Here is a 24,283-nt window from a genome sequence, read left to right on the forward strand (position 1 = left end):
GGCTATTCCATCTTATATCTAGAGAATACTTGGACTGTGCTGGTAGTCCATGCTATTCTGCTACAGGCATCGATCAGCTACATCGCATTGGTCACTATGTAGATTATGGACATGTAGGTCACGTTTCACTTGAAGACAATCTTCAACCTAAGGTTCTTGGAAGGCGTTTATCTGTCATTACTACTAGGCTAACACATTTTGCCTTAGCACTATGGGCAAGATGAACTAAGCTTCAAAAGTGATAAAATGGAGAGTGATAAACAACCAGCCAATCAGCTCCTACCTGACATTTTTCAAGAACAGTTTGTGACATGGCAGGGAGGAGCTGATTGGCTGGTTGTTTATCACTCTCCATTTTATCACTTTTGAAGCTTAGTGCATCTGGCCCTATATCTTGTAAGCCTCATGTCCTGGTAGATTTACCTGTAACTACTGATGTGTGTTCAAAGTACAGTATAGGAAAGATTTTATGATTAGGCACAACAATAACATTACACAAAAAAGATATTTAGAACGTCCACTGGTACAGAGGTACTTTATCATGTACAATAATTTCTGCATTTATGTTCTTTGACCATTAGTTCTCAGATTCTGCATTACAAAATACATTAACTTTTACCGTACAGTTCTGATAAACCTCAGTATCATAAAACAACTGTGAATACAGTAATCTAGATTATAACTTGCAGACATAATACATTGGTGAGAACCCAGTGGGACTGGTTTTATGGACTAAACCAGAATGCCTACAGAGATTCATTCCCAAAGAATGTTCACTGATATCCTCCCAGAATAAAAATCTGAAAAAAGTAATTTTGTGTTTACATCCATTCTGACGGAGCTAACAATAATTTAGTTAGCAAAATCAAATAATCATCTAATACACAAAAGTGACATTATTTTCCACAGTTCCTGAGACCCTGGGTATTGTTTCATATAAGACGTTATCAAAAATGCATTGGCGTAAATGAGTGGTTTGGTGCAGGTGAAAATGTTTCTAAAAATAAATCCATTCTTTAAATGAGACAGTAAATAGGATGCACGTTTTCTTTTCTTCACAAACCAATTGAACAACAGTTTTTATGTATTACGTAACAGAATTTAACAATGTTAAAAGTGCCTTTGGCTTTCAGTAATTCATTCGCTTGGGTAGAATACACATTTCAGTAGCATTGCCTACTTCAACAAGTGCAGTCCAAAGTATACCGTTAAGAGTATTCTACTGTAAATACAGTACATCATATTTGCGATTAGTCCACTCCAGAAAGAGGCAATTCCAAGTCCTTCATATGCAATATAGAAATGTTTAGATAAGGGGAACCTATGATAAATAACTCCGTGTGCAGTTTATTGATTAGTAAGAACTGCATTATGTAACCTTAAATGGAGGCCCTTCCAAAAATTTAGATAACACAAAAACTTCCACCCCCCACCTATTGTACATATTTACAGGAAATGGTGCAAGCAATACTTTTTCTGGCTTTGTGAAAATATTGTTTTACTTCCTGTCATTTACTTAAATTTTTAGAAATATAAAATTATTATTATTATTTTTATATATTTTTACAAACCATTTTTGGTACCTCCATTATATTTATGTTATCACACCTGTCTCTGACTAGATATAACATTCATTTGCTGACCTCCTTCAGGTTTTCAAATGCTTCTCATTGGACTCATGCTGAGTTGGAGTACTGTATGCCTAAAATAGAAAATTTTTAGAGCTCATTCTCTCCTAAAAAAAAGCTTACATATTGTACAACTACATATAGCAGCTTTGATCATAATGGACACTTGTGCCTTCTTAAGCTTGGAGAGCCAGCTGTAGTAGGAGAGTAAGGCCAAAAGTAGTCCGAGTACCGGAAGGGCCTAAGTACAACCGAGGGAGAAGTAGACCCATGTAGGGATACAGGTACTGCTATAAGCAGATAATAATGGCCGCAGTCACTAGCAAGCCACTTCTGGTCAGGTGACTTACCTCTCATTGCTGCTTCACTAGTTGATTATGTCTATTATTATGATATACTGTCAATGTTTGCTACTTTAATTTGTACATGAAAATGAAGATTATACTGTACTTGCTTTTTTATACAGTTGTTTTTTTTATTTTAAGCACACCTAATAGTAAACTTTTTGTTATAAAGACAAAATAGAAACATTTTTGTGCTTATGACCTGGTTGGATATAAGTGCACTGGATGTACGCCTGGCATAAACCTGGGAAATATGCTACCGGTGTAGAGCTGAAAAAAATCTGAGATGTCTCCAACCCAGCATAAGCATTTTAGAAGTTTTTATTTATCTCCGCTTTAGCTCCACTTTTAAATTTCTGATTCTTGTTTCATAGAACACTGTGCACATTTTGGCATCTATATAGAATTGAACATTTTTTTGTTGGCAAACCCATTGCAAAAGGACCTATAAAACTGAAGGCATCAAAATTTGTGGTCAATGTTCCCCATCACTATTTATATTTTGTCTTTGAGCTTCTGCATATAGTTTTGGAGGTCCTTAGATTCTCCTAAGTCCATATCTTGACACACCCACTTAATGTCATCGTCATTGGCTGTGATTAATGAGTTGACCGTTGGACAACCATCATCAGCTGGGATTGTGGTGAAAGTAGTGAACTTTACCCGCTTTCGTTTTGAAGTTGGGGAATGTAAAGGATCGTTTTTTTTGTTTTTCACTCCTTTTTCTGCTTCTTCTCCAGGCTGTTGCATCTGGCTTGGCACATTCTTCTGAGAGACACCGTTGAAAAGATGATGATTCTCTTCCAAGGTAATCCCTCTGTCAATGATAGTGGTGTGCTCATCCTGATGTGGGGATACATCTGGTGTACTTTCTAACAACTCTGTCTCATTACCAAGCCATACCCAGTCATGTGAATGAGTCATACTCGCTTGTCCTTCTAGTGGGATCTGTTTGTGCCGGTACTTAAGGGCAAATGTTGCACAGTTAATAAGGAAGACTAGTATGGCAAGACAGAAAACACCAAGCAAAGCATACATTCCAATCTCAAGGTCACTCAGTCCTCTAGGTGCATGCACAAGGTCATTATCTTCCAACTCCCCATCACTTTTTGGTAAATCTACTTGAGCAGGAAAATTGGTAAAATCTATTGGAATGTTTTGTAGAGGACTATCTTCAGGGAATCTATTTCCATCCATCCTGTTGTTTAATACTGATCTAGCTGTGGTACTACCTTTTCTTATGGCACTTTTATCATGTTCCAGTGGAGAACCATCATACCTTCCATCATTACCATAACGTTCTTGGTCTGATACCTTCTGCTTCCGATCACTTGTGTGATTTTCTATTTCTTCCACTTCATACTCAGTGCCACCTGGAGAAATGGCATCATTTTGTCCAAACTTCACTTTGATGTAACCATGACCAACTGCAAGCACACTTTTTCTCTTTGATTTTTGGCAAGCCTCAGAGATCATCAAGTCTACTTTGACCATAGCGCCTTCCCCTTCTCCTTCTGCTATCACAATGGGGTACTTTAGCAAACTACTTTGATGAGTAGAGACAACAGATTCATCCAAAGATGTAGCAGATATTGAAAAGTCTTTGGAGTCGTAGATATCAAGAGGTGTCAGCACACCATCACTGAATTGTATCCAAACACTGAAAACGGCTTCCTAAAAAAATAGAAGATCCCAAATAAGTAAATTGTACACATTACACCACAGACAGTTAGGGCATGCACTTGGAAATAAATGTATTTTCAAGTAACACATCTCTTTCTTTGTATAACTGAACATATTGAACATAGAGCCTGTTCAGGTTGGTAATAGATGGTTTGGATACTGCGCATGTGCAGGACCCATTCTGCGCATGTACATAATGAGTCTGTGGTGATTGCTCACAGTTCCCCCTCAAGCTAGGTATATATCTGGCAGATTATTTGTCAAGTCTGGTTGGCTGGAATGAAAATCTGGTAATGGATTTAATCAAAAGACATTTCAACAATTTGCCCAAAAACACTGGAAAATGAAAAACTGTGTTAAATCATTGGTTTATCAATATGTCAGGTGACTCCTGCAGCACTCACCTCCTGTCATAAAGCAAGAGCCTCTCCTTCCTGGCCCCAGCTGAGGAGTTTTGAAGGCCATAGTAGAAAGCATTAGAGTACCTAAATATATTTAGTTATGCCCCTGGACCTGCTCATTGTAATGTGGTATAAAATGAACTAAAGGGCATTACAATGTTACATATGAACTGGTAGACTATAATGTGGCACAATATGAAGTGGAGACACTAGTATGGTATAAAATGAACTGCAGACAGCATTGTAATGGGCATAATATGAACTGGGGACCACTGTATATCATAATGTGAATTGTGGATACTGTGCTGTAAAATGTGTACTGGCAGCCGTACAATGTGACATGATGTGAGCTAGGCCACTACTATGTAATTTATGTACTGTATGGTTCAGTAAATAAACTAGGGCACTACTATGAGACATAACTTTCACAACTGCTTTGGAGAGGTGTCTCTCTAGAACAATTTGGATAGGGGATCCCTTCAATATTTTGCTTTGGGGTCCACAAAGTTCTGGTTATGCCCCTGACATTGCCTATAGCTAAGTAAGGTAAAAACCAGAACCAATGACCACATGCACATAACAAACCTAAAACAATACTAAATAAACTCTGATTTTAAACTGAATCAAATGTAACCCAATGCACTGTACTATAGGCCAGGTTTGCAAAGCAATTTTTATCTCTAATGAACAAAACCATGCTTCACTGCAGGCGGGGCAGATGTAACATGTACAGAGATAATTAGATTTGGGTGAGTTATTTTGTTTCTGTGAAGGGTAAATACTGGCTGCTTTATTTTTACACTGCAATTTAGATTTCAGTTTGAGCACACACCCCACCCAAATCTAACTCGCTCTGCACAAGTAACAGCTGCCCCACCTGCAGTGCACATGGTTTTGTCCATTAGAGAAAAAAATGTGCTTTTCTGTTCAATATGATGATCAGTGGGATGGTGAAACAGTCGTTTGGTCGCCACAACTAAGGTCAACATACTTTGGGTCGATCACTGAAGGTCGCCGACTATCAAATTATTTTTTACCCGTTCACAAATAAAAGTCAATCTAGACTGACTTTTATTTGACTTAAACATGGCTGAATTCGGGGTGGGCACTGATGTCATGTGACATCTGCCGCCCTCCACGTGCAGGCTTTGATAAGCCTGTATTCCCATTTTTGTGGGCATGCCCAGGAAACGCTGAGTGTTCCCATGCACAGTGGCGTAACTTCCGGAGGCAATGGAGACATTGGCCGCCGGGCGTTAGCCACTAGGGGGGGGGCACAGAGGAGCCAGAACCAGGCAGCTCCTGTCCTTCGGCTTCTGCAGTGAGCGGCAACGCACCTCAGGCTCAGTCACAGCAGGAGAGAAGGACCAAGTGCCACAACTACGGCGGCATGATGTGGGAGCCCAGCCAGATCAAAGCAAGCACTGCTGCGGCAGCCGGGTCCTGTGTGCACTCACTGCGGGCATGAAACTGAAAGTAAACTACAATACCTGCTGAGAGCTTTCATTTACTTTCAGTTTCTTCCCTGTAGTGCTGTCAGTGCACCCCGCAGCCAGATGAAGATGGGGCTAGTATTCTCAGCCCCTGACACCCCTCACCAACCTTTCCACAGTGTTTAATAAACCTGTCAGCAGACTGAGGCTCTGGAGGAGCTGGACAGTCCGAAAAGGGGGCGGGGCCAAACGGCAGGCCCTCAGGATGAATGGTGAGTGTGACAATGTGCACTCTATGTATTTATCTGTGTAACTATTGTATTGTATATGTGCATTGGTGTGACTGTCTGTGAATAGGTGTGTGACTGTATATGTGCATCGGTGTGACTGTCTGTGAATAGGTGTGTGACTGTATATGTGCATGGATGTGACTGGCTGTGAATAGGTGTGTGACTGTTTATGTGCATTGGTGTGACTGGCTGTGAATAGGTGTGTGACTGTATATGTGCATGGGTGTGACTGTCTGTGAATAGGTGTGTGACTGTATATGTATGCATACTGGTGTTTGACTATGTATATATGACTGAATGTATGCATTGGTGTATTTATGCATATGTGGGACTATATATGTGTGATTTTATGTATATTGTGTACACAGTTGCACACATGTAGACAGGCTGACGAGGACTGGGGGGAGGATGTGTGCTGGTAGGTGACAGAGATCCTAGTCTCAGCTACTGCTTACTGTCCCCATGTTAGCGGTTGATAGATGCTATGGGGGGGCACTGCAATCTTTGTCGTCTCCGGGCACCTGTATGAACTTACGCCACTGCCCATGCAACATCCCCCTGCCCACCCCCTACCCACCCCTCTCTGTAAGAACGCTTCGGCGAGTGTGATATTCACCAAAGGGATTGGCGCAGCCGGTCTGCACATGCGTATTTTCGCTGATATGAAAAAACGTAAACCTGAATCTCCCACTTAGTGTGCATATGTTGTTCACTAAATATATAACAAATGCTTAAAATTCAGGTTCTAAAGGGTGCTAGCAAAATCTTTGTACTCTTTTGTACTCTTTTCTTGATTACCAACAACAACATATTATGACATTTACAAAATGTGCCATCACATAGGAGCAGTTACCTTGAACTCCACAGACGGCTGATGCCAGCAAATATTTTATGGCTTCTAATATCCCCTGGATTTAAGAATATCCTTTGTATACCAAGAACACAAAATTCCAATAAAATGTCTTGAGGAAAAAAAAAAAGTAATTTGGCTCATATATCATCATATATTAAAGTTTAAATCAGTTATTTGCTCTTTGTTATGAGTTCACAGGTGTAAGAAATTTGGGACCTTATTCAGATCTGCTCGTTCATACCCCTTCGTTTGCAAGGGGTCCGATGGTGTGGGTCTGCACATGAGCACAAGCATTTCTGCGCATGTTCAGAGGCAGGGTGCGTGCAGCCATGGCGAACAGATTGTTCCACCCAACATCGCACAGCTTCTCTCCCCAGCTCAGCACACACACTGCTCATTCAGTGTGCTGAGCTGAGCTGAGAGAACACAGAAGCGGCAGCCTGTCATCTTTCTGCCTGTGGTTTTTTTTTCTACTGGGGGCTTTCTGTCGATCAATTTGCATATGGCCAGCAATAAAAAAAATTAGCAAGACTTTATCACAGGATGGCCACGCACATGCGTACTACAAGTCGTACGCATGCCCAGTCTAATCACTCGGCTTGTAAATCCACAGTTGTGCAATCAGGTGTGAATAACCCCCATGGTTTCAAGCCATGTCACAGCTGCTGAAACTGTTCACACAGGCTGTACACCAGTGATGGCCAGGTCCAGCGCTGCCGAGAGGTGTGCCGGGCCCCGGCAACATTTTGGGGGCGTGGCCTAATCGTGGGAGGCAGGGCCAAAGCCTGCATTAGGCCATGCCCCAAAAATGTTTAGAGGGGGTGAAAAAAAGTCGAAGGGGGATGGTGGTGTTATTGCCCCCCGCCCCCCCCCCCCCCCTCAGCAGTAGCACACACCTACAGCAGGCTCAGCATGAGCACTCACACTGTCAGTGAGATGCTCATGCTGCTGCTGCCCGGTGAGGGGGGGGGGGGGTGTCTGACCAGGAGTTTTTCTATTCCCCTGCAGGACAGAGCAGAGTTTCTCTATTCCACTGCAGGACAGAACATGGGATGTGCGATTTCTAATAAAAACACTGCACTTTTTTACTCGCACCTCTGAAGCAGGTCTGATTTGACCTAAAATCGTTAAATTTAGGAGAAATCACAGGGACCTGGTCTGGTACCAATAAGAATCTTAGGACAAATTAAACAATTGGAAGTTTCCAGTAAGCTTATTTACAGGTACATCACCCAGCAGCCCCCAGAACACCCAGTAGCCCCCTCCCAAATTGCAAGATGAAAGAGACCAGCAGAGAGCAACAGGGAGGTAAGTACAGTATCATTAAACACTGCAACCATTTTATTTTTATTTTTCGATAACATGGTTATTTTGAGCTCAAATACCTTTTAGTAAACCAAAACTGGCCACAAACCCCACACACCTCACTCACAATTGAATTTGCCTGTAGAATTGAAAGGGGTATTACTGTGGTTGTCTCTACCATGACTTCTCCTTACACCTCAATGCAAACCTCTCTGTACTGACAGTGGACAGCTACGGGCCCGATTTACACCTGCATGCATACGGTTTGAAGTACGCATACGTGACGCTATGATAAAATCCTGCTACTACAGTATTTCCATTTGTACGCTGTTTGCAAGATGATTTACAGTATAAGAAGTAGTCATCTTGGGTGGAAACCGTCTGTTTAGCGGGTGTGCTTAGAGAAATGCAAACGTGCCATAAAAAATGCTGGGAGTGTCCAGGAAACCTCTAGGCATGCCTAAGCACTTTAGGGGAGGGATACAGAGGGTTACAGTCACCAAGTAAGTCCCTGGGTACTCTGAGGGGAGGGATACAGAGGGATACAGTCACCAAGTAAGTCCCTGGGTACTCTGAGGGGAGGGATACAGAGGGAAACAGTCACCAAGTAAGTCCCTGGGTACTCTGAGGGGAGGGATACAGAGGGACACAGTCACCAAGTAAGTCCCTGGGTACACTGAGGGGAGGGATACAGTCACCAAGTAAGTCCCTGGGTTCTCTGAGGGGAGGGATACAGAGGGATACAGTCACCAAGTAAGTCCCTGGGTACACTGAGGGGAGGGATACAGTCACCAAGTAAGTCCCAGGGTACTCTGAGGGGAGGGATACAGAGGGATACAGTCACCAAGTAAGTCCCTGGGTACTCTGAGGGGAGGGATACAGAGGGAAACAGTCACCAAGTAAGTCCCTGGGTACTCTGAGGGGAGGGATACAGAGGGATACAGTCACCAAGTAAGTCCCTGGGTACTCTGAGGGGAGGGATACAGAGGGAAACAGTCACCAAGTAAGTCCCTGGGTACTCTGAGGGGAGGGATACAGAGGGAAACAGTCACCAAGTAAGTCCCTGGGTACTCTGAGGGGAGGGATACAGAGGGATACAGTCACCAAGTAAGTCCCTGGGTACTCTGAGCCTGCGATGACGTGCCCAGGCAATAATCATTCGATGGTGAGCCTGCTACGATGGGTTTTGGACATATTTGCACGGCTGCGAATGGCGGTTTAGCTGTATACATCCAATCGCACAGTAAACGCATTGATTTGCAAGGCATGTTTTCACTTAACTGAATGCTGCGTGTGTGAATTCGCAGGCGTGCAATTGGGTCTCAATAACCCTCTATGTGCTGTGCATGTAATCAGTTCACAGATAATTAGTACAGTTGTGCCAATTATGTATCAAATGTGTGCAAGGTATATAGTGCGCTGTCACTTTTTCAGCTATAACTTATTTTAAAAGGTAATTAAATGTAAAAGTACAGATGTAGCCCTCTTCATCCTTGCAGGGGCTGGCAATACCAGCGGCCGGCTACCGCCAGGGGCGCGCGCGCACCCCGTGGCTACGGAGCCTGCCGTTGGTCCCCGCCGCCTCCCCTGCCGGTCCCCCTCGCTGCCCCCCCGCACCCCCCCGAACTGGGCAGCGTCTCCCAACCGCTGCCCAACCGCCGTGATACTGGGACCCAGTCCCTATCGCCGGCGCTCGCCAGTGAAAGGAATCTGGCAAAGTTAAAGCCGGCTCCATCTGTATCCTCATTACTCTTTTTTTCTACATTAAAAACACATTTAGCATTTTTGGACATCTATCATATATATATATGTCATTGTTTAAGTAACTTCATTAAATTATATATTTATGGGGGGGGGGGGGGTTGTATTTGTTATTTCTATGTGTATAGGTTGTTCATTAAATATTACTAACTGCTTACAGTTCCAAAATCATCAGTATCTAAGTTTCAATAAATCGTTCTGCATTTTGTATTGACATGACAAGCAGTAAGCAGATGCTTAATAAAGGTAACTGCCTGAAATAAAGGCCGACAATGCTTTTTCCAATCAAGTCAAATGAGATGTAGCTGTTTAGTAATTAACAAACACGATCATCTATCAATCCTGCCTCTAATTGATCAGGATGAGGGCATACGTCTCTTTTTTCCCCTCCTCAGATACGCTGCCTCCAATCCATCTTGATCTGTTGATGGTAATTGGAGAACCTTGTCAGGAACCGGACTGGATTTATTGATGTGGTTCATAGGATTTGCAGAAACAGCTCTCTGAAGGACATCGCACTAAATCATTGTAACTTTTTTCTTTTCAGTTTTAGCCCTTTCAAATTTCTAATTGGGAAGCTCAAACTCTTCAAGGAATTCCCTAGACAGTCATATTACAATGTAAATATGTATATATATCTATATTTATCCATATAGATATATATATATATATAGATATATTTACATTGTAATATATATATATACACACACACACACACATATATATGATATATAAAATATGGGGGAGGAGAATCTTGGACTAGGACTAGTTCTACAAAGAAAGTCAAATATAGTGCTAATGAGCAATCTACAAATATTATAATAAACACTGCTATCTAACATAGACCAATGTTAAAGTTATTGGTATATTTATTGGCCACCAACCAGCATCTAGATTACATCCTCTCATCCCTAATACCAAGTTTGAATACAAGGAGCAGAACCACAAAAATCCACTTAAAGCCAGTCACCCCAGGGCAGCAAATTTCTGAGAAGCTAATATATATATATATATATACCTGCAATAACGGCAGTCTCAAAAGGAGGATTTCAGGACTGTCAGACTAGGCTGTGATAAGTAGACACATGGCTTCCAGCAGGTAGCATCTCTCTGCCTTATTGTCAGCCCTAGATGGTTTCTGTGGGTACAGACGATGCACATGCACAGACATGGCTGGTGGTGAGAACCAGGTGGAGTAAACCAGAAGTAGCCCCCTCCTCCTCCCAGGTAGGAGCCACCACATATATATATATATATATACAGTGGCGCCGGAACGGGGGGGGCGAGGGGGCAGCTTGCCCCCCCCCAAAATTACTGAGGCGCTAAAGCATACCCTCCAACAGTACCGAATTTGCCGGTACAGTACCGTTTTATAACGGTATGTACCGGCAAATTCAACCTGTACCGAATGTGCCGGTTTTCTTAAGAATTGACAGCCAGGCAGAGTCTGAGCGCTGTCTGTGCCCTGCCCGGCTGGATTTAGTCTCTGTTACTGTACCATTATTGCAGGCAGCAGCAGCAGCAGCCTTGTGACGATGCCCAGCGTCGTCGCTAGTGGCTATTATAAATTCTAGTTCCTAGTAGTGTGGACGGCCGCGAGCCAATAGGAGCTCGCAGTCCGGCAGCCAATCAGGAGCGGCTGCCGGATCACGAGCTCCTTTTGGCTTGTGTCCGTCCAGCGGCGGCAGAATTGAAAATATTGACGCACCAGGCTGCTGCTTTGATTATATACAGCCGGGCAGCGCACAGATGACAGCAGTGCACTCCCTGCCCGGCTGTCATTACGTCCGGCGGCTCCCACTGGCTGTCATTACGTCCGGCGGCTCCCCCTTGACAACGAGCAACCCCCACCCCACTGCAGCCGGGCAGCGCACTTGCAGCAGTGCACTCTCTGCCCGGCTGTCATTTAGTTGAACTATGTGAGCCCGAAGGCTCCCCCTTGACAACGAGCAACCCCCCACCCCTTTGAAATTAGCAATCCCCCCCCCCCCCCTTGGCAACGAGCATGAAGCCTCCATTGCATGAAACATGATGCCCCTGGCATCGAACATGATGAAACCCCTGGCATCAAGAAAGAACTGCCTAGCAATGAGCATGTAGGTAAGCAGCATTTAGTTGTCAAGTATGTAATGGTCATTATTGTTTGTTATATAGTATGTAATGTGCATCATGTGAACATGTATATGCCGCTGCCCGGTGTATAATGCCCACGTGTGAATGCCGCTGCCCTGTGTATAATGCCCACGTGTATATGCCGCTGCCCTGTGTATAATGCCCATGCGTAAATGCCGCTGCCTTGTGTATAATGCCCACGCATATATGCCGCTGCCTTGTGTATAATGCCCACGCATATATGCCGCTGCCCTGTGTATAATGCCCACATGTATATGCCGCTGCCAGTGTGTATAGTGCCCGGGGGTAACCTATAGCAATTTAGGGGGCGCCAAAATGAGATTATATCTTGCCCCCCCCAACCTAAAAACGTTCCAGCGCCCCTGTATATATATATATATATATATATATATATATATATATATATATGGCTTAAGGTGGTCCTGGAGAGGTGGACCTCATTTCCACTGCCACTCACTGACTCCCCTCCCCCCGATTAGGTGTACCCCGGCCCAGTACCAGGGCTTTTGGCAACCCCTGCAAACTATATATTTGTGCCTTGTTATCCAATCTTTAATAAGGCACAGTGGTCTCACAAGGAAGAGGCCACTTCCTACAGTAATACCAATTCATTCAATCATAGATTATGCTGTCTCTTTTTTAGCCAATCAAAGTCATTAATTTGATTATGTTTACACTATCATTTAATTCTGTGAATGTTTTTTATTATAAGTTTTATATTCACCATGTAATAAATGTATCATTAAGATAATTGTGTGTTGTAGCATTAATCTATCCTCTAAGCGCAGATAATTCCTTTTCTTATTTCGTTGAGTAGCACAATCATACTCACATTACACCTTTACTGCCCCTGATTCATATTACACCACTTAGTAGTGCCCCTTATTCAAGTTACACTACACTTTAGTACTCCTCATACATGTATGCCACACAGTATTGTTACTTATATCCAATGTCCACAGTAGTAGTGCCCCTGGAAAATGATAATTGGATTATATGGGGTACTGTGGTTTATGAGCACTGCAGTCAATCCTTGTATATACTGTACATCTGCACTATAAGACAAACAATGGCATATTTAATTCTGTACTTATTTATGTGAGAGTAATGGACTATTTTGCAATAGTACAGCAATATGCGGTTATTAGACTTAAATCATTATATACCGTAAATCTGATTTCTGACATGACCTTCAACATTCTACCTGTTTTGGAGTATGCAGAAGTTCCTGTGCCATAGAGGTGGCTACAAAAGCCTTGTTATTAGCTGTGCTAGGATGAAGGTAGAGTGACAGTCCGGAGACAAGCTGCACTCCTAGGTCTGTTATTGTCACTTTGTCATCCAGCACTGTCACTGTCTTTTCTGCCAGGATGGAATCGGAGAGAGGGGACATCACCTACAACACACAAAGAGACTGATTTAATGTTAAGCAGGCATATCCATTATTTATAGCCTCTTCCCCACTGAGCTAAAGTAAACAATAACAGTGTTTCCTATGACACTATCTTATTATACAGCAGTACAAAATTAGCTGTGGTCATTAACTAATTTGTTGCTAAATGACTGTACAAAACATATTACAATAAATTATTTACTTACAGTCCTTTAGAGAAGATATCCATGGAAGACATCATGTGGATTATTTTGTAATTATATTGTTTTTCACATTGCAAAGTTCCAACCAACACTTTTGATATGCTGTCTTTAGACACTAACTGTAATCTTTTGAAATTCAAATGAGCCTCTCCAAAACTAGATGAAGTTTCTGCAATGCCGCATTGCATGTCAGTCCTGTGAGTCAATGCCCCACTTACTGGGCTTTCACAGCAGGACAGCGGCTCTTTTGAAAATTATATTTTGAATAATTTTTTTTTTACAATATTCACTGTTTGAATGAAATTATCTCAAAAACTTCTTCACACGGTGAACAATCTGCTTACCAATGATGATGCCAAGGCAAGTGGCGCAGAGAGTGGGGTAGCAGGCTTAAGTGGCCCACTCCCCCTTCCCCTTTGCAGAGAGCCGGTACAGAGAGAGAGGACTAAAGGGGTCCATACACGTTACAATTATTGTATACAATATTGTATACAATATCGCATCTCATCGCATCTCGGATTTGCGATGAGATGATATCTAGTACAAAAAGTATGTGCTGAACATACTTTTTGTACTAGATCTCATCGCATCGCAAAACCGATATGCGATGAGATGCGATATTGTATACAATAATTGTAACGTGTATGGGCACCTTTACTGCCGCTGTAGCAGCCATGCACATGCTCCTCAATGCTACGTGCTGAGCTGGGTACAGAGGCAGCAGCCTGTCCTGTCTCTCCCTGCACTGGTGTGCGATCACACTCACACCCTGCCACTCACCAGCAGCCCCTGCTTGGCGCATGTGGCCACTTCATGCCTGCACAAAAAGGTATTTTTTACAGAAATTTGACCACGCCTCCACAATTATCCATTCCCCCTCCAGTAACCACACCCCTTCATTTTACCAGGGCAGACAGAACTGTTGGCACCCCTTACCAAGGCAATGCTTAAATGTCACATTTCAGTAGGGCATGATATGATCTAGGGCAGGGGTTCTCAAACTATTTTGCTCTGGGACCCCATTAGACAATAAAAAATAATTACAGGACCCCAGCAAGTTACTGCAGAAGGTCATCACATCACATGTGTAGTCAGCAGACAGCACATACATAGCAGCATTGTGGAGGCACAAAATGATGGGAGGAGTCTAAAATAATAATTAAACATACTTTAAACAGGCTTTTCAGAGTCCTTGAATCACTGACTGAGATTAGAAGTCATCAGCCTGATGGTCAGCAACATGGAGTCTCGACCCATGACACTTTGGGGTCAGGACCCACAGTTTGAGAGCCACTGATCTAGGGAATGTGGAATATTCCTTCTACTCACTGTCACTGTGCTCACCACTATATAAAGTAATGCTACTATGCTTTGAAGATTTTCTCCCACCTGCAGTCTCTGCCAGCACAATACAAAGAAGACGGTATCAGAAAGCTCTATTTCTGCTGCAGACTTTTCTGGGATTAAGGAGGTTGAGTGTTTTGGAAAACCCCTTTCAGCAGATGACACTACAGTATGTATTAGGGCTTTGTAGAATTCCTAGTATAGCAACTTTGGGAAGGGAATTATGTGAGGACCACCAAATGCCAAGTTCTTACTTATAAATGCATGAAATCCACTGGCAAATGAATAATAAGGTAAGAATTTCCATAATTTTACTATGGTTTCTAAATATAATTCCTAATATACAAACCTGTATTGTGGTCATCCCAATCTCTCGTCCAATGAGAAGTCTTCCATCTTGCAGCTTTGCAATATGCGGCTCTTCGAGTTTCATGAAGTCTGTTACCAGGTCTGTGACATCAAACTGCCAATCAGATCCAAGCAAAAACACAAGTTGTCCGAGGGGATTGGGTTCTTCTGCTACAAACTGAGTGAGGACCCGAACCATTGCATGCTGATATTGGAGTGAGCAGCCTCTTCCTCTGCGCTCATCTTCATCATCATCATCACTGTCTCTCGTTGTTCTGAAAAATATGATTACCGATGTAATTTGTGCTTGATTTTTAATACAAACATTCATCATCATTGATCTCCAGTTAAATCCATTGGCTATCTACTGTATTCTGGTTTTATTCTACTAGACAGAACAATACCAATGTTATAGTACAATGAATACCTATACAAACAGTGCTCACATTAAATTACTTATCAATGTATTCATAACAATATAACTATAACTTGTATAGTGGTGAAGAGAAAGTTAGCAGATCACACCATCTTTTTGAAGACCATATGCCCAAAGTTGCCAACAAACGGTTTTAGCCTACTCTCAATGCTGTAGCAATACCCAGTAGACCCCGTTGTGGCTTGGAAGCACTGGGTGGCTTGTGGATGCTGCAGGTACTGTGGGGACAACTGTCCCGGGCAACACGCCTCTGCTGCCAGCCTGAGGAGCAGCATTGTGTGAGAGATGTCCTTCCCAAAATGGCCACTACCTTAGATGAGATAAATATACTTCATTTACCTTAGTCAGAGTCATTATTAGGGTTACTACCTAGTCCCTTTAATTCCGGACCCATGTTAATTACACAGGTTCTGTGGCAGTTTAAAATCAGGTGAAGTGGAGTCTTGAAGTCAGCCAGCCACAGAACCTGTGTAATTAATATGTGTCCGGAATTAAAGGGACTAGGTGATAACCCTAGTCATTATACTTATCACAAGTAACACCCAGCACCAACCCTGCATGTGCCCCCCAACCCGCAGCTCACCAATTAGGAATCACATTAAAATAATAATGTCACAAGATACATCTGTTTAATAAAGTGTATAATTTCATTAAACAGTAAAATACATAATTAAACTACCAAAAATACAAAACAATGTAAACAAAAAATACATTTAAACTCATTTATGCAATGTGACGCGGTATACTTATATTATGCCCATGTCAACACCACAAATAACATGAAATCTGTTGTAGACCATTCACACATCGACCTTTTGCTTGTGTTGACATGATGTCCATGTCAACTTAATGTATGTTGACCATGTTCACGTGTCAACCTTTTTATTACCCGTCGACCAATGGCAGTTGACTTATTGACTGATGAACTAACCACTGTCGATCCATTGACCCAAACCCATATTTTATGGACTTGCCATATCAGTTTATATGAAGTCACGTGTAAATTAAGAAAATTCCGTACATGTCACTTGTACAAAATATGCAAATCAATGGTTGTGTGCCTGGATGTTGCCCTATTATTGTAAAAATTGTATTGTTGTGTGGGGGGTACACTTCCAGCAATTGTGTTTGCTATGTGTTTCCATCCACAGATTTGACAATGGAATTTTATTAAAGGACAGACCAACCTCCTGTTGGAAATAATAGGCACTCGCCATCCTTTGATTTGACTGAGTTCAGTGTCAGAGATATCTATCTGGAGAGGCAGTCGAGGAACCCAGATAGTAATCTGTAGAGGTGCGCTCAGATACTGGTATGTGAAGTTCACCGTTACGCCAACCTTGCCCTTCATTTCTTTTCCGTTGACATAAACATAGTCGCATCTCTCTGAAACCTGAACAACAAAGAAACATTCAGATGTTTGACAGTAATAAGCAGTTTCTGTACATCTTTATATCTATATTCTATATTGATTTATAATACAAGGCTCTGTGTCTCTGCCACTATGGGAAAATAGTAGATTTCATGCATCAAACTTGATATGGTGTCAGATGCTCTCGATGAACAGCAACAAAATAGTATCTCTCTGAATGAACATTATTTATACAATATCCTATTTGTATATATCATGTCACATTTTGTTGGATGATTTTATGGTGAGAAAAAAACGACATAATGTGGGGTTGCACTGAACAGTGGATTCACATAGTAGGTTTTAAGTACAATTTTTAACACTCTCATTTCCATGCTATGCATATTACATTTTAATGTCTTGCCATTTCAAGAAAAGACTGGATACCTCAGTGCTAGGCCTGCTAAGAATCCTTTACACCGGAAGTATCCAGATCTTGTAAACGGAAGTACTGTAATGTCTTCAATGTTACTCACTGTGGGACGGATTTTGAGTTTGATACTAAATAATCCATGTTTGTGTCTTTTGGCAGGCTTGCATGGAAGACTTTATGCAAATGTTATTGCAGAGCCCTTCCCTGGTATACATTCTATAATCTGAATGCACAAGCACTAAGGGGGTTATTCTAGTTCACTCACAAAGGCACAATCACTCTCTTATGGACAAAACCAGGTGCACTGCAGGTTGGGCTAATGTAACATGTGCAGAGAGAGTTACATTTGGGTGTTTTATTGTTTCTGTGCAGGGTAAATACTGGCCGCTTTTTTTTTACTCTGCAATATAGATCAGAGTTGCCTACCCTCCTGCATTCTGCAGGAGACTCCCTGAAATAGCAGCAATCTCCCTCTCTCCCTCATTAGTCTACCAATCTCCCTCATTTCACCTAGCCCACATTACACTGTTAAATTTTTTTGGGAAAAAAGGAATGAGAGATAGATACATTTACATTGAATCATCAGCACCATTTGCCAGCACTTTACCAAGTATAGTATCTCTTATTAACTGCTTTGGGGCTCACCTACATTTGGATATAAGTAATTTTAAAAGATTCTCCTCAGATGTAGCAGTACACACCCACGCTTCTAGGTGCCCCGTTCACAATCTCTTTTCACAATCTCTCCATATATGGAACTAGACACGCCCTTTGGGTGGAGCATGACACACCCCCTCTATGGAGCTGCTTTGCAAAATTCTATTACCAACTATAATCTCCCTGAAACTAGTTTTGGTACTTATGTATTATCTGGGTGCCCGATTTTTCAATTCCATGCCACTACTTAAGGCATGCGATGCGAGTTTTCATTGTAAAGACCCGATTTTTAATTGTATAGTCACCCATGGGTGATTTCATACCCCCACTATCCAACTACGCATGGAGTTGACTTTATATAGTGTGGCGAGCGCAGCGAGCCACCGAGCCCGAAGCGTGGCGAGCGCAGCGAGCCCCGCGAGGGGACGTGGATTACTTTACATGTATTCTGCGTCCGCTCGCCACGCTTCGGGCTCGGTGGCTCGCTGCGCTCGCCACACTATATAAAATCAACTCCATGCGTAGTTGGATAGTGGGGGTATGAAATCACCCATGGGTGACTATACAATGAAAAATCGGGTCTTTACAATGAAAAATCACATTGCATGAATTTTGTATGCCACTATATTGCACGCGATGCGATGAAAAAATCGGGCGCCCAGATATTACATAAGTACCCTAGTTTTCAAAAGTAGGCAATTATGATATAGATATCAGTTTGAAGTACAAACAATGCCCAAATCTAACTCACATGTTACATCAGCCCCACCTGCAGTGCACATGGTTTTGTCCATAAGAGAGTGATTGTGCCTTTGTGAGTGAACTAGAATAACCCCCTAAGTGCCCACTCTCACATACAGCTTGGTGCATCTTTTAGACAGTTTCTTCATGTACATGGGCGGTCCAGTGCCTCTGTACACATCTGCTCTCAGCAACGCACCTACAACATGCCTTTGACACTCCCTTAAGACACAACTTCTGTGCACATCTTTTTAGCCATCTCTATGTTACAACAAAATCACCATCCATGAATGCCACTTACAGTATGTATTTCTGCACCCAAATCTGCTCTGCGACTCTCTGTGTACAAAATCAAGATGCATGTGTTATGTGACTCGGATACATGTACAGTATGCAGGGCCGCCGATAGGGGGGTGCTGTGGGTACAGCTGTCCTGGGCCCTGGCCTCTTGAAGGGCCCGGGCAGCTCATTTTGCCCACAGCAACCCTCAGCTGTGCTGTCTGCGCTGCCCTCAGTCCTCAGCAGGTCACAAAGCACAGGCTTCTTCAATGCAGGACGCCTGTGGCCAATTAAAATGCTGCACCGGCTTTTGAGCCAATCAGAGTTTGTGTACCATTGGCTCACTAGCCGGTGCTGAATTTTAATTGGCCACCGGTGTCCTGCATTGAAGAAGCATGTGCTTTGGGACCTGCTGAGTCGGGTGGTACGTGAAGGAAGGAGGGGGAGATGGCAGCACACTGACAGCTCATCCGTCGTAGGCCCTGCATGTTAGCTTCTGTCCCAGGAAGGTCAGACTACTGCACGAGCGCAAAAAAGAAAGGGGGGCAGACTGGAAATCAGTCCCGGGCCCTAAAATTCCTAATGGCAGCCCTGACAGTATGAATGAAAACCATAACTGCACTGCATTTGACATTGCAACACCAAGCCCAACAGCCGTGTGATCAGGTCTGAAAACTAGGTGTCAAGCGCAGCATAAATGCGCTCACCCCCTGTTGGAGAAACGACCATCAGAATCCCTACTGTCTGAGAGTTATTCCATACCCCTGAATAACCCCTTTGGTCATCTAATATGAGTACAACTCATTGTTTTTGTTTGTGACATCCTGTTTTTTTACTTTCACAAGACTTTATTATGGATCCCAGTAATTTTTAGTCACAGTATTTGTATCCATGTTTGTTTCATTATGTTTATTTTCCTCTGCAGCCATCCTTTCAGCCAGAGTGCAAACAGAGGGTTTGTATTGGTTGATATTCTCCAATATATTTATTAAAAATAACAAGTGATAAAGTAGTCCCTTGTAAGACAGCAGCACAATACAAAGTGCAACCTTTAAATGAAAGTCTATCTAACACAGAAGAAGACACCGGTGGAAATGCAATTGTTCTCCGTGTCAGTAGCTAGATCCCGAGGAGAGCCTACAAGCGTGCACATTATTTATGGGGCTCCTGGTAAGTTATGCAAACAAAGCCACTTGCAGCATTTCTCTGCTGTATTTCTAATGAGATCTACTTTGCAGCAGAGCAGAGAACCAGCATTAGAAGTGGACAGCCAATCACTACAACTTTGTGACAAGAGCTTCACCTCTAGAACAAAACATTGCAGCGAGATATGAAAGCTGCTCTTTGTTCAGTTATTTCTGCATATTGACACTAAAAATACATAGCCCTTTTTTCTCTGCGAAGACTAGAGCCTCATCACCCAGGGAATATGTCTTAATTCAAAGCAGTATGTCATTTATCATACTGTATATGCAAGACAGATTTATCTTTAGAAAACAGAGGAGAGTAACTTTTGGCCTGTGCCGGAGAATAGAACTGTGCACAGTGTGTTACTAACCATAAAACAAATGCAGAAAAGTCCCAAGGCGCTAACAGTCCTTGCAGCCACAATTCCCGTGGAGGACCACTTGGAGATCCTCACTGTATCAACTCCTCAAACCAAAAACTGGAATTGACGGCGCTTGACTTGAATGTCCAATGATGTAGGTGTTTCTCAGAGTGGGAAAAATAAAAATAAAACAAAAACAGTGTATAAGTGACACATAAAGTCCGGTTTCAATAAGGGGAGTGATGCTTCCCAGAACCAAAAATTCGTACCAAACTCACAGTGGGAAAAATAAAATATAGCACATCTTCACATTGTGAGTTTGGTACGAATTTTTGGTTCTGGGAAGCATCACTCCCCTTATTGAAACCGGACTTTATGTGTCACTTATACACTGTTTTTGTTTTATTTTTATTTTTCCCACTCTGAGAAACACCTACATCATTGGACATTCAAGTCAAGCGCCGTCAATTCCAGTTTTTGGTTTGAACAGTGTGTTACTAAATCTGAGCACTGGTTACTGGGTCACTGAGCTGCTGCACTTAGAAGATGCCAGGTTTGTAGACTTTAAAGATGGATTTTGCTACCAGCAAATTAGCAGTTTTACAGCTAAGAACATAATTAATGAGAAAGGCTAAAGGAGAACCAGGTATCAGCTCACTAATACCACTTTTAAACCAAAATACCGGGTCCAACTCGGATGCGACCAGGCGCTTGAATCCTTTTACACAGCGTCCCCACTCGGCATAATGCTGGGCTGGAAATGTCAGCGGATGCAGGTCCTGGGCCAGTGCATGGAGATGACATCATCTCCAAGTGTCGGGAAATTTGCAGGCCAGGCCATCGGTCATACTGGGGGGTAAGCGCGCACCCAGGAATGCAGCTGAGCTGCCCCCAGCCTCCCTGTGCCCCCAGCCTCTGTCCGTGAGGTGAATGGATGTCGGCACCGGCCTACAGTCACCTCCTCCTTGGCTCTGCTTCTGTCTGCATAGTACAACAGACAGCAGCAGAAGCTGTATGCACCCCCTGACCAACCTCCGGACTGACCGCAGGATGCTGGTATGGGCTCCCCCCCATTGGTGTAAATGGGTCTCGAGTCGGATGACCCGGGTTGCCAGTTTATTAACTCTGAACACGGGTCTCACTTGTGTTCAATCCGGAACACCTGAATTGCTGGGTCTTTTGACCCGAGTTATATTTAAGGAGCCCATTTACACTGAGCCATGACCCGGGTCGACCTGGCAAAAACCCGGGAAATGTTTTTGTGTAAAAGGGGTATAACTGTAAAAGTGACACAGTACCCACTCCAACCTAGTTTGTCAATAAACCTACTTCTCTTTGATAATCACTTTTACATGGGTGATTCAGAGCTATATGTAACTAAGGTGGAATTGAGGAATGGGAGAGAGCCATACTGGACCCCGGAGCACTGGACTGGACAGACTCCAGTCATCAAACTGTGCCATTTCGGAGCTTGTAATTTCCAGGCAGGAGGTCCCTGCCCGGGGGATGGTTGTCCGGTGTGGATGCCTGTGACATATGTCAACAGAGAGACAGGTAGTGATTTCAGCCTTCCTGCATGGTCCGGGGATGTAGTGAAAACCAGAATGGTCTGGACCATATGGGGAGGCTTTAATCTTCCCGCTAACAGGTGTCCAGGACCCCCTCCGGACATGCACCCCCAGACCGTGCACAATTTGATAAATGGAGCCTGCCTGGTCCATCATTCTGGATCTGGTCTTATTCCGTTCAAATGTTCGGAGCCCAGCCATCAGGTAAACGCTGCACCGCCAATGTCTTCCCCGAACCTGTACATGGCTACGAATGCGTTCACAGCCATGCACACAGGGGGAAAACCATTCGCCATCACTCACCATTGAATGCCTTTCCCCCTGTATGCAGCTATCAAGTAAGGCTAGACTTACACGGTGCTGCAATGGCCGTGGTGAGATGTATAGCGGTGTTTCCTCCCAACGGGCGGGTGCCGCCTGCGTTGCCGCTGGCTTGCCATTCACTAATGATGGCTAGCTGTCAATCACCCAGCAAACGGCCAGTGATAGCAAACCATCACTGGCTTCGTTTGCAGGGGGACTCTGCGCATGCGCACTGTATACCATGCACATGCACGGTCATTGGATAATTTGCAGCCAAGCAAACGTGTCTGAATCAGGCCCCATGGGAGAGTCATTCCTGTGTACAAAATACTTTACATATACCAAATGTTCCAGTTTACCAAATGACAAATCCCATCATGTGACATTTACTGTTACCAGCAATGTATGCAATATCTAACAAATAATAAATGAAAATGGAAACAAGACATTGCAGCTATTATGCTACAGATATATAGGGCAATAAAAATTCAGTACAAACACATCTGCCAGTTCCAAATGTGACATTTTATATAGTAGGAAAAACAACTGCATCAATTTATCAGCTGATAGATGCAAAAGTCAGACTGATACATTTTTAATAAAAATGTACAGAGAACACATGTAACTGTATAATTTAAAAGAGAAAAAGTCCTCAGTTCTTATCGCTGAAGAAATACAGTGCTTGTCTACAAAGGTGTCCCTGAATGACAATTCACCTATCCTTTTGGGAGCGTGCCCAACATTTTATAATAGTGAAAGTTTTACCTAGTTTTAGATGTGATGTTCAGCAAAACATTCTCTCAGCCTGTCACAAAGCATTGATAATGTATATTACATAGGACATAGCGAGCCTGCTGGAAAGATGCTCCTGACAGTAACTTACATTATAAGTCTTTTAACCATACAGAAATAATCCTAATTGTTCTCTGGGAATAGCGTTTGCAGGAGTGTGAAGTTAAGACATGAAAAAGTAGACATACTGTATATAATGATGACTACAGTATTTATGAAACATCTGTCATCTGGAGTCCAAGATATACAGACAGGTTTTAAAACGAATCAGTCATGGACGATAATGTAGCTGCTAAGCAATATGTAATCAGGTGGAACATAGGTAGTTAGCACCTTCACAATCACACAGTATTTACAGATTACCTGTCATGTGGAATTTAAAAAGACAATATACAGTTTGTGTAAACGGTAACTCCAGTATTAAGACATATTTTTATTTTTCTAAGATATTAATATTATTTTATAACTATTACTCTTAACTGATAAGATGTCAACATGTAACAGTCTGGAGAAGTCAGAAAAAGCTTCTAGCGTTGCATATTAAGCCTTGCACTACAGAAGATGTTCACATGTTTACTTACACTCATACATATGCAATGCACATTTCTCCAGGTGCATATAGAACTTAATGCAGCCATTTACAGAGATTTACAGTACATCTACAGCAAACAGTTTACTTAACATATTTTATTTATATTTAGCACAGATACAATGGCAACTATTGTTTACAGAAATCTGCACAATTACATTTACATGACCCTAAATATTTGTTTGTTTTCAGGACAAGTATAATAAAATTCTGTGGAATGATACATTGAACGAACATTCAATAGATACTTAGGCCGGGATGTATCAAATTAAAAATGCAGTAAAATCCCCATTCTCAGATGTATCAATGCAGAACCGCTGCTTTTCTGCCAGAGTGTAATGCCAGAATTTTCTGGTGTTAACCTATAGAAGACTATGGGCTTATTTTTGCATTCCCCGATGCCCTGCACTGGACTGCGGCACCCACGCTGACCTCACCTGCTGTCCGGGCAGCCTCCTGCTGTGCT

The 24,283-nt window shown here is 42.7% G+C and overlaps 1 protein-coding gene across 1 annotated transcript in view; it reads right to left on the reverse strand.

Moving 5' to 3' along the window:
• Window positions 1-449: 449 nt before the first annotated feature.
• The window catches only part of TMEM132C (transmembrane protein 132C), a 460,032-nt gene continuing 436,198 nt past the window's right edge, over window positions 450-24,283 (reverse strand). Inside the window, exons 6-9 of the mRNA XM_083150595.1 lie at window positions 16,743-16,948; window positions 15,121-15,394; window positions 13,036-13,227; window positions 450-3,646 (exon numbers count right to left, since the gene is read on the reverse strand). Coding sequence (XP_083006721.1) covers window positions 2,468-3,646; window positions 13,036-13,227; window positions 15,121-15,394; window positions 16,743-16,948 — 1,851 coding nt within the window. The 3' untranslated portion in view covers window positions 450-2,467. The remainder of the gene's footprint in view (window positions 3,647-13,035; window positions 13,228-15,120; window positions 15,395-16,742; window positions 16,949-24,283) is intronic.

Source organism: Crinia signifera, chromosome 1 (assembly GCF_055691185.1).
Source record: "Crinia signifera chromosome 1, ASM5569118v1, whole genome shotgun sequence".
Taxonomy (NCBI): Eukaryota; Metazoa; Chordata; class Amphibia; order Anura; family Myobatrachidae; genus Crinia; species Crinia signifera.